The following is a 14,889-nucleotide window of genomic DNA, read 5'->3' on the forward strand; positions in this document are numbered from 1 at the left end:
CAAAAATGTCCGTGTCCCGTGCATTGGGGGCACGTTAAAGATCCCTAGGTGGTCAAAATTAATCCGGAGTCCCCTGCTACGGCGTGCCTCATAATCAGATCGTGGTTTTGGCATGTAAAACCCTAGAATTTTTCTTAACTGAATTGTCGCTAGTGAATATTTTCATGATTGCTTAAAGCTCCTTAAACCATTATGTATTTTGTGGTTATGTAGGTTTCTACGTGTTGCTGCGTTGTTTGTAGCCTACAGCATGAAAATTTCAAAAATTTCAAATGTATACCAAATTTTGTAAGAGCTTTTAATAAATTTTAACAATTCAAAATTTGACCTCAGTATATTACCACTTAGTTTTATTATCTCTCTATTTTTTCCAGAGTACTTTTTACAAAATTTAAGTGCCCAGAATCGGTCTATCACTTCATGCCTGACACCAGTGGCACTGCAACTTGTACTTCAATGCATGTCTCTCGCTTCTGCTCATTCTCTGCACAAATCTTTCTAAATCATGTGCATGTTGTGGTAGCCACCACATCTGGCATCAATATAGTGTAAAGCATGGAAGCAGTCATGAAGGTCAGTTACAAGCTCAAATAACTGTTTTTGTATCTAAATCCGTGTTGTTGATCAAGCAGCAGAATGTTTTCGTTTAGGTGGGACATAATGTGTGTGTAAATGACATGTTCCAGAAATTTACAGCAAACTGAGGTAAGCGAGAATGGTCTAGAATTGTTGGGAGACGTACTTTTGCCTGACATAAATACTGTAATAATGCACTGAATAATTAACTTTCGCAAAGAACAAGTTCTCATGATCCAATGCACATACGGTGAAGTCTGTGACATTGTACTCCTCGGTAACCTGCTGTCGCACTCAGTAAGTGTTTAGCGATTGGCACTTAAAATGCTGGGGCTTTATGTGCCAAAACCACATGATTATGAGGCATGTTGTAGTGGAGGACTCCAAAATAATTTTGACCCCCTGAGGTTCTATACCGTGCACCCAATGCATAGCACACAGGTGCTTTGGCATTTTGCTCCCATCGAAATGCAGCCGCCATGGCCATGATTTGACCATGCGCCCTTAAGCTTTGCAGTTCAATGTCAAAGCCACTACACACGGTGGGTAATTGGCAGTTACTCACATCAGGCTGCATGGAGGAGTCTGAATTGGAAGTTTCATGCGACATGATTCTTTCGCCTAAGGCATCATCAACCTCGTCAGTGGATGCATCACTTTCCTCACCCAGGCCACACGACGTTCTAGTCTTCCTTTTCTGACGTGCCTTTTTGGACAAATACTTATGGAGGTCGGGGAAAATTGTCGGAACTGCATCACTTTTTAGCACAGGCCGGTGACGAGGAATCAACACCGTTTCGCCGTTGATCGTGTGCGTAAAGTATCGCACAATGAACTGTTCATCAAAATGCAGCTCGCAGAGTCTTGACCTTGCGTTGAGAAGTTGACCGGCAAGCGGAACTGCCCGCTGCCAAGCTTTAAAGTGTTCTGGCTCCTTCGGCACGGAAAACAAAGACGCGCGCCGGCCGGAATTCTTCGACGACACATAACCAGACGTACAGCCGGGAGCGAAGCAGTGAGTTTGCGCGGCTCTCTTCGCCATGTCTAACCTCGAAAGCTCGGTATGTAAAGCTGCATACCGACTAATTGGTGTCGCTTGAATGGATACGACGAGGCACACGCGAAAACGTAAAAGCACGGGTAGCGCGGAGAAAGCGCATCTGTGGAGGGGTACACAGCTGTGCGCGTTCCAAAAGGGAATCGAACTGTGACCAGCAGCGCCACCACGACTGCCGACGCTATGGCCGCGGCCCCGTGCAGCGCTGCCCCAGCGTTCGCGCAAATAGCGTCTGTTCCTCTTCACAAACACTCTCTATCTCTAACCTTTCTAGCTAATTTCTAGCCACCATACCCTGCCTCCACTCCTTGTCCAGTTATGATGTTTCGTCCCACATATACCAACTAGTCCAACAGCAAGCTCTTCCTATGTCCATTGCCCATTGCTAGAGTGTAAACTCTGCCATTGCCAGCGTTGGGGCAGTACAGTCCGGTCAAAAACACGTCAGAAACTTTACATATTGGAGGAAGGATGCTTTATATAAATAGTTGTGGCAGTATTTTCTAAAGCCGTAAAACTACGGTTACACGTACTTTGCCAGATCTCCAACTAGCTTCACTTCGGACTAGAGTGTAGTCGCTGCGCATGCGTGAGCTGAGAGAAGGTGAGAAAGGAGAACAACTCTCGTGGCGCGGGAGAGGTGCGGAGTAGAGCAGCTACATGATGTCGTCCCCACTTGAAGCGCTTGAAACGAATTTAGAGATGTTTATCGAGAATGTTCGGCAGTTAGGAATAATTGTTAGCGACTTTCAGCCACAAGGGCAAACCACGTTAAACCAAAAAATGTAAGTTACGCCAGCACCGCTTCACTGACACTTCGTAAGATTGAAAATCTGCTTTCGTGAAATGTAAGTGAAATCGGTGTTTGAGCAACCTGTTTGTTTCAGAAATCATATTGTCACTTTGATGCAAGAGGTGGATAGATGTAAGCCACAAGTCCAGGACATACAAGTGCCATTAGAAGTGTTCGAGTAAGTTAGCAGGCTTGCGTTGTCCAACTTGCCCAACGTCCAACTCTGCCTTCGTTAACTTTTTTCCTTTGACTTACTTGGCAGCTACATTGACCAAGGAAGAAATCCGCAACTGTTTACGAAGGATTGCATGGAAAAGGCGCTGACCAAGAATGAACAAGTCAAAGGCAAGATCGAGTCCTATCGCGTAAGTCGATCGAGTCCTATCGCGCATCCATCCTTTGAAGATACGACGTTCATGCGATTAGCGATTTTTGATGGGTGTGCGCGATTGGTAGTTTGGGGGAGTGATATGATTTATATGTTATGATCATAATTATTATATCCCCATACAATCCGGCAACCGGGAAATCGTGTGGACACCTCAGCAGACACGAAGTGGCAATCTCGCTGCCAACCACAATGCCGAAGGTACCACGACACAATATATATTGTTGCAATGACTGCACCGCAGTTGAAACTCCGTAGCAACCCCCCACTATTCCTAGTATCCTGGCCGCATGCCACACGCATGCGAGCGACGACTTTGAGCGACGTCTCCCCGGTGTTGCCGGTATGAGGGCAGCAAATACTCGCCGAAACTGGCATGACGCGTGCTTTATTAATTTAAGTTGATGTGTTTTAGTTTAAAGAGCAGCATAAATATTTCTAAAGGTCTTGCACTACGTTGTTATCCTCGCACGTATCAAAATCTAGTCGTTTGTTCGTTCCGTGCGACAGTCGGTAGTAGTTCCGTCTTCGCGCTATTTGCTAGTCGCTCATAGCACTTCCGGGCGACGAGCGACGAATTCTAGATTACCATATCCGAGCGATCGAGCGGTTCTTTTATTCTATGGATCGAGCGACAAGAACGAGCGATTTGTTCGTGCGACGGCCCGTTTCGTCGCTCGTCGTCGTCGCGCACAAAATCGCTCTCATGCGGTTTGGGCTTTATGGAGGAGCTCTATCGCTTTAATATATTCAAGGCCACATACCCCTTTGTGTCACCTTGGCACATCCATTTTGGGGGATTGGACATAAATGGGCACATACCAATATCACATATGCAGTGTCGACGTTGTCTATGCAGGCACATACCCACTGACCCATGTTGTCTTTTTGGCAAGACAGCAGCCAGCAAATAACTAGTGACCATAACTAATAACAATAATAACTAATAACAAGTTTAGATATGGACAAACGTATCACAAACTGGGAGAAGTTCTGTAAGAATGCCAATTGCATTCATATTAAAAGTTGCTATTACAGTAATCAAAATTAAGTTTGTTACATAACGAGAACAATCAAATTGTTTTATAAGCGGAGGCTTTATTCAGTTAAAGTTAAATCAACATGTGTTAATTCAAAGCAGCGAAGTATGTTTCTGGCCAAGCTCTGTCATTTTTCCCTGAATATGGCTTTAGCGGGTAGTGACCTTGTTGTATGCTGTTGTTCAAAGTGAAAGAGCAGCAAAGGAAATGTGCCATTTACATTCTTCTCTCTTTATTTTAATTGTCGGGTAACGCAACAATTCTTACTTGTTTGTGGTTTACAAATTTGTTGCCTGAATACATTCAGTGCTTTAATGTAATTTATTCTAAAGTAATGCTAGTTTCCGAAATGCCGCTTGATTTTATTCGTTCTGTAAGAAAGAAAGGTGGGAATGCAAGTTGTTACCATGTGACTGCAGAAAAAACTAGCAGTTACATGTGTATGACTAACCTGCTATCAAAACGTCGCGAAACAACATATGCTAGCAGAACGAGAAAAAGAATAAAGGAAACCACCAAGAAAAAGACACCCTGCATAAATTATATGTGGACGCAACAAGTACATGCCTAGCCTCTATCAAAGAAAGTTATCTCACTTGCCCTTAGTTGTGAATCGACACTAATCGGACCAATTTTCAATTCTTTAAGCATTTGTCATTTTTTGTATTGTGATCTCATTCACTGAAATCCACCGAGATACTCACACTTGCATGTTCTTGTTGTGCAGAGGTTCAAGGCACTGCTGCTTCTGGAGCTGAGCAAGGTGTTCCCCACAGAAATGGCCAAATACAGGGCCATCAGAGGCGACGAGCGACCAGCCACATAGAGGCCTCATGTAAACTGTGAAGTGTATATATGTCGAAACTAGTTCACGAAAGGCTGATTCACACTATGCCGACACGAGAATGATTTTGGTCTGCCGACTGATGACGTGAGCAATTTACAGGATGGAAACGCTGTGGCCAACGATTTGAAGAAAGAAAGCTATGTCGCGAACAGTCGGCAGACCAAAATTGGTGCGGTGTCGGCCATGTGTGAATCAGCCTTAAGGAAACCTTGTACTACAATATATTTGTTTGCCTTAGGGACAAAAAAATTGGCCGCCATCCTGCCCTGCAAACGTGAATAAGGTGCCAGACGGGTGTCCCTTCTATATGTGAAAGCATGGCGACACGTCACCAAGTGTGTTTGTGTGTGTGTATATATATATATATGTATATATACTGTCGTTGAAAAGAAAAGTGTACAATCATTGCATTCTACTGGTGCTAACACATTGGGCAGAAGCTTGGAGGATAACAAAGAAGCTCAAGAACAAGTTAGGGACAGCACAAAGAGCGCTGGAACGAAAAATGTTAGGCCTAACGTTGAGACGGGAAGAGAGCGGTGTGGATCAGAGAGCAAACGGGGATGGCCGATATTCTAATCGACATTAAGAGAAAAAAAATGGAGCTAGCAGGCCTGGTAATGCGTAGGATGGTTAATCGGTGGACCATTGGAGTTAAAGAATGGATACCAAGAGAAGGGAAGTGCAGTCGAGGACGGCAGAAAACTAGGTGGGGTGATGAAGTTAGGAAATTTGCAGGCCCAAGTTGGAATCGGCTAGCTCAAGACAGGGGCAATTGGAGATCGCAGTGCTTTTAGAGGCGTTCGTCCTGCAGTGGACACAAATATAGGCTGATGATGATGACATGGCTCTCAAATAAACCACTAACTTGTGAGTAGATGAGCAACACGAGAACAAGGTGAGAGCAGGAGCCAACATTTCGACAAGTGGACTTGTCTTCTTCAAGGCGACATAGGCTCTCTTCGGCATAGTATAGGCGACATATGCCGAGGAGAGCACATGTTGCCTTTAAGAAGACAAGTCCCCTTGTTGAAACGTTTGCTCCTGCTCTCACCTTGTTCTCGTGTTGCTCATCGTCTTGAATTTCCATCTCCCTGCGTCTTCTCTGGACCCCAATAAAGTTATTTCACTCACTCCCGCATTCCCCGTGTTTTCCCTGGATAACTCATGAGTAGAACGTTTGCAAAACTTTTGTGAACAATAATAAATTCACGTAAAGTAAAAATTTACATATCAAATTTGTCCACTTTGGATGCTCTAGTAGATGCAGTTTTTGAAACTGCGATATCTGTTCTAGGTGCAGAGCTACACTTTGTTTACTTTGTAAACTTCGTGCTTCTATTTTTTTTCAAAATTCTATACAAAAATTGAGGTCCTAAATCGAAATTCCACTTACAACAGTCACTAGAAATTAACTTTCTCTCTCAAATGCAAGAACTCATTAAAATTGGCCTAGAGGTTATCTCAGAAAAGCTTTTCTGCGTTTCACATGTATTTGAATAGGCGGCATCACAGTTGGGCCCGAGCTAAAGCTTCCTGTTAAAGACTTTGCTGGTCTGATGTGGCAGAAGCATGGGGGAAGAAAAAAAACTGAGGAGAGGCCTACCCCCTCTGCATGCTAACATGTTTAAAATGTATATCAGGTCACAATTATGTATTGTTATTTGTATACTAAATTCAGAGGTTGCGTCATCAAACTTCACTGTGGACATTCTCTTACAATTTATGTGCAGCTGAAGAAATTAATGCCACTCATGCACCGTGTTGAGAACATTTGTTTATGTAACATACGCATTGCACTGGCCCATTTAAAAGTATTCAGACAACATATGTAAACATATCAGTCACCAATGCTACAAAAACATATGAACAGCAGAAAAAACTTTTCAGTCACATGTACTTGAACTTTCAAAATGTCGTTAGCTTATTGGTAATGTAAACTGGGCTTGCAGTGAAGCTCAGCTTGGAAATTACGTTCTATGTCAATTGATTTTTACATAATAGAAGTCTTGAAAGCAGTGTTATACCCATGCCGCACGGTCAAAGTAAAGTGCACTTTGAGCGAGTGCACTTCGCAGCTAGGTGTCATTCGCACGCTGCCACACGGGAACGCTTAGCGACACTCACTGCAGAGCGCACTATGCCGGCGAGTGTGTTCGGCGAACTCATTTGGCGGCGGCGAAGTGTGTAGCCTCGTTAGCGATGAGTGAAAAATAAGTAACATATTATTGAGAGATGAGTCAGGGGTAATGTTTAATAACATTGTTTTAAAGAATTACTGACGTTACAAGATAATAAAATGTGCCACACCGCAAAAACAACTAGAACAGCAAAAAAGTACTCTCGCTCTCGGGCTGTTCACGACCACACCGGATAATGGCTGCGCAGTAGTTTAGCGGATTGAGTTGTTTTGACTGTTGCTGATCAAGTTGCGTCGTTGCCGGCGCTTGTAAAGGTGGATTGTAAATGTTGTTTCCAATAATAATAAACTGTTTTTGTGCACACATTTTTATATTAACAAATATATGCTTTCCTGTCTGACTCCCGATCGCCACGACCATCAATTTGAAACAACACTTTTCTTTTTCGTGTAGCAGCGCGCCGCCAAAGTGACACTCGGCGCACTGAAGTGCACTCGCTCAAAGTGCATTTTACATTGCCCGTGTGGCATGGGTATTACCGCCCTTCACAATGCACTCGATTACATTTCTCAGTGGTGTGGTGTATCCAAAACATTGTAAAGCACTCTGAAATCTTGTAATTGGAATGGAGCACAACCACTCTTGTGTTCAAGACATAATACAACATGTGTTGCTGGGCAAGTTGGCATGTATTTGTGAATAAACAGGAAGCCTTTGAGACATGCAGATGTGTTCACAAGGAAAGAACTGGACTAGATTTAAATTTCAATTCACTTTATTTACCAGATAGCCCTCACAAGAGTTGCTGCACTTGCAACTCTTCCCATTCTTTGTCATAAATAGAGCGCTCATTTTTCTTGAGCACCCTTTTCGCTGGTTTCCCTATTACAAACACACGCATTGTGCAATACTTGCAAACCAAACAGAGAAGGTCGTGGAAAATGTGCACTACACATCACAACCCAAGCCAGCTGCGCTACCTAATAGCGCATGCAGTGACCTGCCAGTGACTATTTGAAGCTGTTTCATAAGTGTACGTACGAGTGCCTTCCTAACAGTTACCAGTTGCAGCAAATGTATACGCACAACATCCGGTCCTGAGCAAACAACGAGAGCTTATGTTACATCTGTAACGTTATACCAGGGGCATCTACTTTACGTGATTGGCACAGCCATATCACCTACAATCAGTTACTGTCCCGACCGCGTGTGATCAACAAGCATGACGAATGCTCTCCACACTGTGCTATGGCGGCTATGTCGGATCAGGCTATTTGCCTCTAAAGATGGTGGGAACCGGCTTCACTTGTGGAGAGCCACCTCCACTCCAGTAAGTATATAACCTCCTCGATCGATGCCCCATAGGGTGCCGCCCTCTAGATTTAAAATGAGGATCTTAAATGTTATGCTTTTGCTGATTGAATGTGGCGGAAGAGATTTCGGGAACCAGAAACATGTCCTAGACTTTGGGTTTTGGACAAAATTTGGCTTCCAACAGGCACTACATTTTTTTTTTCTTTAATGCAACAAACCTCACCAATTTTGGTCCAGTGGTTGCCTATAAAAACGATTTCTTCATTCCCCTGTATTTAGATAGAAGCCACAGAGCTAAAGCTTCCTCTTAATGCTAGTAGACACGTCTACTGTGCCAAGCATGCAGCAGCACCTAATGACAAATGCACATTGCCCGTAATTGATTTGTCTACCATCGTGAAATCTGTCAGTTCTGTCGACGTGCGAGAATTGCTGCTTATGTTGCCCGTAATCAAATCGTCCATCCTGAAATTTTCGTCAACATGTGGCGTGCTGGAATTGCTGCTTACATCACCTGTAATAAAAGTGGCGTGCTGGAATTGCTGCTTACATCACCTGTAATAAAATTGTCCAAGCCTCTGTCAGCTCTTTCAACATATGGTGTGCTGGAATTGCTGTTCGGCGGTGAAAGCGTCGCCCTGTGGTTCATGCCTGTCGCATCAAGCTTTGCTCCGTTGTGCATACGACACATGTGCTTTGCACATGCGTCGGACCGGGCGAACGGCTTTTCACACACAGGACACTTAAATGGTTTTTCTCCTGTGTGCGTAAGCATGTGATTCTCTACATGGGACTTCAACATGAACTTGGCCGGACACAGGTGACACGCGTAGGGCTTCTCATTTGTGTGCCACCGTAGATGCAGCTTCAGGTTCCTCTCTCGCATAAACGCCTTGCCACACTCGTGGCAGTGGTATAGGTCGACTCCACTTGCGTGCAGCTCCTTGTGGTGGTCCAGTGACTTCTTGTGGAGAAACGCGGATGGGCACTGCTCACATTTGTACTGCTTCTCATCCATGTGAGTGCGGCGGTGCTTAACTAATGACCCATTTTCTTTGAACTGCTTGCTACAAATGTCACACTTGTACGGCTTCTCGCCAGTGTGCGTTCGCATGTGAATTCTGAGTGACTTCTTGCTTGCTAATATAGCTGAGCAGTGGCAGCACTGGAACGACTCCTTGTGCTGATGGGAGTGTTTGTGCATAGCGAGGTGACTCTGCGTGAACGCCTGCCCACACGTAGAACAGGGAAACAGTTTCTCGACAGAGTGCGTGGGCTGTTGGGTTGCGAGTGAATGCACCTGGGCAAATGTCAGCTTGCAAACAGGGCACGCATGCACCTTGTCACCCATGAGCTTGAAATGATGGCCGCATACACTGCACTCGAGGGATTCGTTGATGCTGGTGCTCCTGCTGCCCTGTGTCACTGAAGCCATCATGGTACCGCCAGGGTTTCTGCAGATTGAGGAAAGAAATGTAGAGGTCTACTTGAGCAGTTCAATTGCTGAACTATGACCTTAAAGAGAACGTAATGCAAAGAAAAAAAAGGATGCTTTAATTTAAACAACAATAAATTCCTTTGACAAGCTATGTTGTGATTGCGCCACGTGCGATGTGGACCAGCGATCGGACGTCCATTAGTTTTTGCAAGGTGCGGTGTGTTGCAATTGGCTCACGTATACGGAAGGTGTGGTAAAAAAGTACGGTAGTGGGACAGGTTTAAGTTGATGACATTGTTAAAAGTACATGTACTTTTAGTTTCCTAGCACTGGCTTCTTTCTGTTCTTGAAAAAGCCTATTGCCTTCGATGTCTTATCCTCTTAAGCTCAACTTTGCAAACATGTTTGTGGCACCCCTGAAAAGTATGAACACCAGACAACATGACAGCTCTGAATTGACTAATGCACGAGCACGTACAACCACTTCAACAGCTCTGACCACAATTTGGCGGCATTGTGGCGTGGGCCTTGTCAAAGACTGTCCTACGTGAAGTGAACAACGCGAGTGGCGCTGACAACAAGGCGCCCTAGCCCGATCAACGTTACTAGACTAGCTTCAGTTGTAAAACTCGGCGGTGTTGCACGGAACCGCCACCCACCCGCGCCTTCATGGCGCTGCCGTCACCCAGCTTCACTTCCCCACTAGCCGGCTACGCGAACTGGCCGGACGAAACACGCGGTGCAGCGTTGGTGTATTTTGTGGTTGGTTGTTGACGGCGGATTTCAGGAAGCATGTCATCCGCAAAACTGTAGCCTTTGCCGCGTTTGTTAAGGATATTAGCAGACGATGCCGACGTGCTGCATTCCTTACTGCAACAAGTGGCTATCGAACAATGTCGACAGTTCCGCGCGTCACTTCTTGTGTGCTCCCAGCAATGAGACACTTCGCTCGGTGTTGAACAGAGAGATTCCTCGTGCCGACCGGGAACTCTCTGCGAAATCCATGGTGTGTGATTTACACTTTCATAAGCAGGACATCTTAAAGTATTTGTGCATATTTTAAAGTATTTGTACATCCAAGCTACAAAAAAATCTGAAGGTGCTCATTAAAATTATCATTTCACGTCTTCCATTACAGCACGTACTGAACTAGTAACGCCTGCCTTAAAACAGATCACAAGCTGAAATTGTAAATTTCTACACTTTTGAAGACTGACAATTTTTTGAACCTCTGATTGCACATTAACCCCTTAAGTGTCTCAGACGAGCCTAGGTTGTCGAATGCGGTACTGGTAAACATTGCTTCGTACAAGCTCAGCTTGTCCGCAGCAATATTCCCATTTTCAAAGAGACTCGGACGAACGAAGAGCGTCCACTTATTCTTTCTTTCACTACATAGATAATTGCACAGCACTCGAAAGCAGCATTTATTGCGCCCTTTGTGTTTTACTGAATAAATGGCAGCACACTGTCAGTGCTCAAGGATTGCGTTATTGAAATGTGGTTTGCAGAATAGTAGATTTTGAAGCAATGCAGTACAAAGCATTTCCTTCACTTGTTATGGTAATGTTAGAGCAGTGACAAATATGTATGTGTATATATATTGCTTAGTGAAGAGGTGAAATGGAGTTTGCATGCGCAAAGTATGAAGTCAATTGGTTGAAAACACTTTAGAAGTGTTTTGGAAGAAGGGAAGCTAGAAAATATGCCAAAAGAAAAATAAGGTTACTTTTGATCACAATTTAAAGGGGCCTTGCAATGCCATTTTCGGGTCACCATATATGCTTCATATCTATTCACAGCATGTCATAGAACAGAGAGCAAAAGGAATTATGAAAATTGAGCCACACAAACCAAAGTTATCGGTCAGAGAAAATTAAAAGTAGAAGCAAAATGAGATCCCACTCTTACTTCTGCGGCTTTAAGGAGCACATTTCACTCTCCCATGACGCCATACGGTGCCACCCAATAGCAGCAGGGCATCAGTGGTAGTTGGCGTGCCACGGTTGCCAAGCCTGCTCAGCCTGTTGATGGCATTCCATGACATTTTCCCATGGCCTCTACGACCCTGTGGCATGCAGTCTAATCTCGGAGGCCGTGGTGTCACTTTTATGCTTGCAACAGCTCCCGCCAGGTGGCCATCGGTGCACCAAAGTGCTTGGCATGTGATGCATCGTTCCGATGGTTGCAACACCTCACGCATAGCGCTGCAATACCCACAATCATTCTAAAACGTAATGCTGCAGCTTCTTTTGCAGTACTCTCAACATTGTGCGAACGTTAATAGCACATTACATTTTTAACCAATCATCATAGCAGCACTCTAACACGTGACGTCCTGTCACAAGATCGCCACATCAGGCGATGCCATCGGTGCTGTTCCACAAGCTTTCCTTGATGTGTTGCAGGGCCCTTTTAAGGCGTTGATGAATTCAGTCAGAGATGAAATGGAGACGGTTGTGAGTGCACTTCTCCAATACTTTAAGTATCTTTTTTAGCGAAAATCATGATGATGATGATGGATATCATGCTGCTTACAATGCCTCCTCCCATTTTGATTGCAACCAACCAACAAACTACTCACAACATGAAATTATACATTTTGCTTGCTTACAACTTTGTTGCTGGCTCCTCGTAATTTCAGTTTGAGCATCTGCACAACGAAGCAGAATTACTATGCAAAGTAGTACACAGGACAAATATGAAATTCGGCTTTAATTACAGCTTCATCTGATACCTTTACACAAGCAACTCTTACAATCCGGCATTCATGGTAATTTTCATAATGCATGTTGTGATGCTGCCCAGTAGCTGTTCTAGAGCATATGCAAAAACCATTGCTAATAAAAGAAATGCACTATAAAAAATAACCACATGCATAATTAAGCAAATGTGCCAAACACATACATTCTAATGCATTTATTATGGTCATATTTTTGCTCCTACACAACCAATTGCATACAACTGTATGTGAAATAGCAAATAAAGCTATTTTGGATGTAGTATTTATTTGACTTCAGACAATTCTAACGTTGCTCTGTGGTCAAACAATTTTAAGCTCACGCTGCAAGTGTTACACAAGAGGCTCGCAAGAAGGCGTATGCACCACTTGGAAGACAATCTTTTTGCACTAGGACAGTGATCTGCCTTACTGGAAGCACATCTATGGACATTTCCTCCAATCAAATTTCAGTGGACTGAAAAGAGCTCACCCTGTGTTGCTATCTGTGATGGCTTCATCTCTCGAAATTTCAGGGCTGCTTATCGGTGAGGTTTCCAAGATTACACACTGCCGCAGGGGGGCTGGCTCAGATGGCCTTTCTTCATCCATGTCAATGTGCTCCTACAAAACACACACAACCTTAAAACAAGAATGCAACTGCGATACAACGGGTGTTCCAATGAAGACTTTAAGTAGCATTTAAATATAGCCATTTTGAAATAAAAGCACGGTTCCTTCGGAGACTTGCCATGAGCAGTGGCGATCCATGGGGTAAGGGGAAACACGAGATAATCAGTCACTAATAAAAAAGAAAGTTATAATTTTAGACTTTTAATTTCAGCAGGCTCATCGTAATTGGCAAACTGAAGCTGAATCAAGCTCTCCAGACAAGCCGTGTAAACTTTTGGATGTGGAGAAATGCAACTACCCGCGGAATTGCGGCATGACGAAATTCGGCTATACTGCGAAACCGATACTGGGAGGTTGCTGCATGCGCATAGCAGTGTCCCTCGAAGCGACGTTCTGCTTATATTGCCCAGTGGTGGGCAGTCATGCTAGCACGTTGCAGCTCCTTGCTTCTTGCTGTTGCAGCCGTGCTCCGAGGGCATTCCCAAGAAGGCATCGTGGCCTGCGCCCAGGAAAAAATCCACCAGCTGTACACCTGCATGCCCTAAACCTGCTGGCTTGCAGCTACAGTACCATGGCAGCACACTGTGGTCATCAGCTGCAGCAGAGCTCGATAGCCTGAATCGTCGCCTGCGGCACCGTCATGGGCTACAAAAGCACCTACCAGGAAGCCTACCGTCCACCAGTACACAGCCAGTAACGTCCAGTGTTACATCGACCACCGCTGTCTCTCAGCAACAAGCCATGCAACAGTTAGAATATGTTTTTCAGTTTTTTTTATTATGTTAAATGTTTTGATCAGCATCTTGTTTGTTTAGCTCACTTTTGCATGTAGTTGTAGACTTCGGTTTCTTGAAATTTGCTATTTTGCTAACGCTAACTGTTTTCATATTTCTATAATGGCTTGTTCAGTGCCATTGGCGTTTCCCCTTGTCTTTCAATACACAGGAAAACGTGACAGTCATAGAGTGAGATCTGTTCACATTTGTGTGTGTGTGCACATGACACCATCCATGTTTAACTGGTAAGCAAATGTTTACTGCAATTTATACGGCTTATAAAGCTATGAACTTTAGGAGGAGGAAAAGAAGGAAGGAAAGGTAGGGAGGTCAGCCAAATGCACGTTCGGTTTGCTACCCTACGTAGATCGGGGAATAGGTGTAAGGGACAGAATATGAACTTTACTAATATTCTATGACTTTGCCAGTGCAGAGTTATGGATTTTCAAACTTAACAATTTTCAGCAATATCTTTAAAAAAGTGAAGGCCCCAATTCAAAATTCTGCTGTCAACAGTCACTAGAATTTAATGTTCGCTCTCAAATGCAACAAATTTCATTAAAATCAGTCCAGGGGTCATCATAGAAAAGCATTGCTGCGTTTTACATGTATTTAAATAGGCAGCATTGGAGGTGGGCCTGAGCGGAAGCTTCCTCCTAAGCACACCGGTGCAAGCATCCCATTTTATGCTGTTATCTCTTCTCGCTATGCAGCTGTGCTGGAACAAACACATTTTCTTGAAAGCACACAGAGAGAGAGAGAGAGAGAAAAAAAAATCTGTAAACTTCAAACCAAGGCATTGTTGGCATGCTCATTCTCAGCTTATTTAGTACCAATTCTGAGGAAGCCTGATGCTCATGTTACCTTTGTACCAAGTTGTTCAAACTTCCAAGTTATGCAGCGTGAGCATGACTTGAATAATGCTAACCTGAAACAGGAGGTTGCTACTACCCTCTAATTAGCTCTGAATTTAAAGAATTGTAATGTAAAATTGCACTTCACTTACAGGAGGCAGCGTGGTCACAGGACTACTCGGTTCCGACTTGATGTCAACACTTGTCACTACCTGAAAAAAAAAGAAAAAAGAAAAAAAAATTTTTTTTTTCCTTCGTACTATAGCAGAGTTGGCAACTATCTTTACTTGAACCCCAAGCACAGATGCACTGA

The 14,889-nt window shown here is 44.0% G+C and overlaps 3 protein-coding genes across 7 annotated transcripts in view; 1 reads left to right on the forward strand and 2 right to left on the reverse strand.

Annotated features, from left to right (window-relative positions):
* Window positions 1-2,198, reverse strand: part of LOC119433824 (zinc finger protein 271) — a 29,017-nt gene extending 26,819 nt beyond the window's left edge. For all 4 annotated transcript variants that reach the window (XM_049658639.1, XM_049658640.1, XM_049658638.1 and 1 more), the window contains exon 1: window positions 1,142-2,198. In XM_049658639.1, the coding sequence (XP_049514596.1) occupies window positions 1,142-1,618 (477 nt within the window). In that variant the 5' untranslated portion in view covers window positions 1,619-2,198. The remainder of the gene's footprint in view (window positions 1-1,141) is intronic.
* LOC119432773 (uncharacterized) overlaps window positions 1-14,889 on the reverse strand; it is a 105,539-nt gene that overhangs the window by 57,107 nt on the left and 33,543 nt on the right. The window contains exons 7-11 of the mRNA XM_049658385.1: window positions 14,729-14,788; window positions 12,807-12,937; window positions 8,712-9,610; window positions 8,485-8,670; window positions 4,559-4,694 (exon numbers count right to left, since the gene is read on the reverse strand). Coding sequence (XP_049514342.1) covers window positions 4,559-4,694; window positions 8,485-8,670; window positions 8,712-9,610; window positions 12,807-12,937; window positions 14,729-14,788 — 1,412 coding nt within the window. The remainder of the gene's footprint in view (window positions 1-4,558; window positions 4,695-8,484; window positions 8,671-8,711; window positions 9,611-12,806; window positions 12,938-14,728; window positions 14,789-14,889) is intronic.
* LOC119433827 (mediator of RNA polymerase II transcription subunit 10) lies at window positions 2,251-14,805 on the forward strand. 2 transcript variants are annotated; one of them, XM_049658649.1, is made up of 5 exons: window positions 2,251-2,418; window positions 2,521-2,604; window positions 2,689-2,791; window positions 4,582-4,689; window positions 13,409-14,805. In XM_049658649.1, the coding sequence occupies exons 1-4, from the start codon at window positions 2,294-2,296 to the stop codon at window positions 4,678-4,680; spliced, it is 411 nt and encodes a 136-aa protein (XP_049514606.1). In that variant the 5' UTR covers window positions 2,251-2,293; the 3' UTR covers window positions 4,681-4,689; window positions 13,409-14,805. The 2 variants fall into 2 exon arrangements, with proteins under 2 accessions (XP_049514606.1, XP_037557017.1); XM_037701089.2 differs by lacking the exon at window positions 13,409-14,805 and having other exon boundaries at window positions 2,252-2,418; window positions 4,582-8,478.

This window comes from Dermacentor silvarum, chromosome 11, assembly GCF_013339745.2.
Source record: "Dermacentor silvarum isolate Dsil-2018 chromosome 11, BIME_Dsil_1.4, whole genome shotgun sequence".
Lineage (NCBI taxonomy): Eukaryota > Metazoa > Arthropoda > Arachnida > Ixodida > Ixodidae > Dermacentor > Dermacentor silvarum.

Bases quoted from the DNA above. Each gene is read 5' to 3' on its own strand.
- LOC119433827 (XM_049658649.1), top strand. From the start codon at position 2,294: ATGATGTCGTCCCCACTTGAAGCGCTTGAAACGAATTTAGAGATGTTT. The intron at 2,605-2,688 runs GTAAGTTAGCAG...CTTACTTGGCAG, and splicing joins GTGCCATTAGAAGTGTTCGA to CTACATTGACCAAGGAAGAA. The intron at 2,792-4,581 runs GTAAGTCGATCG...CTTGTTGTGCAG, and splicing joins GCAAGATCGAGTCCTATCGC to AGGTTCAAGGCACTGCTGCT.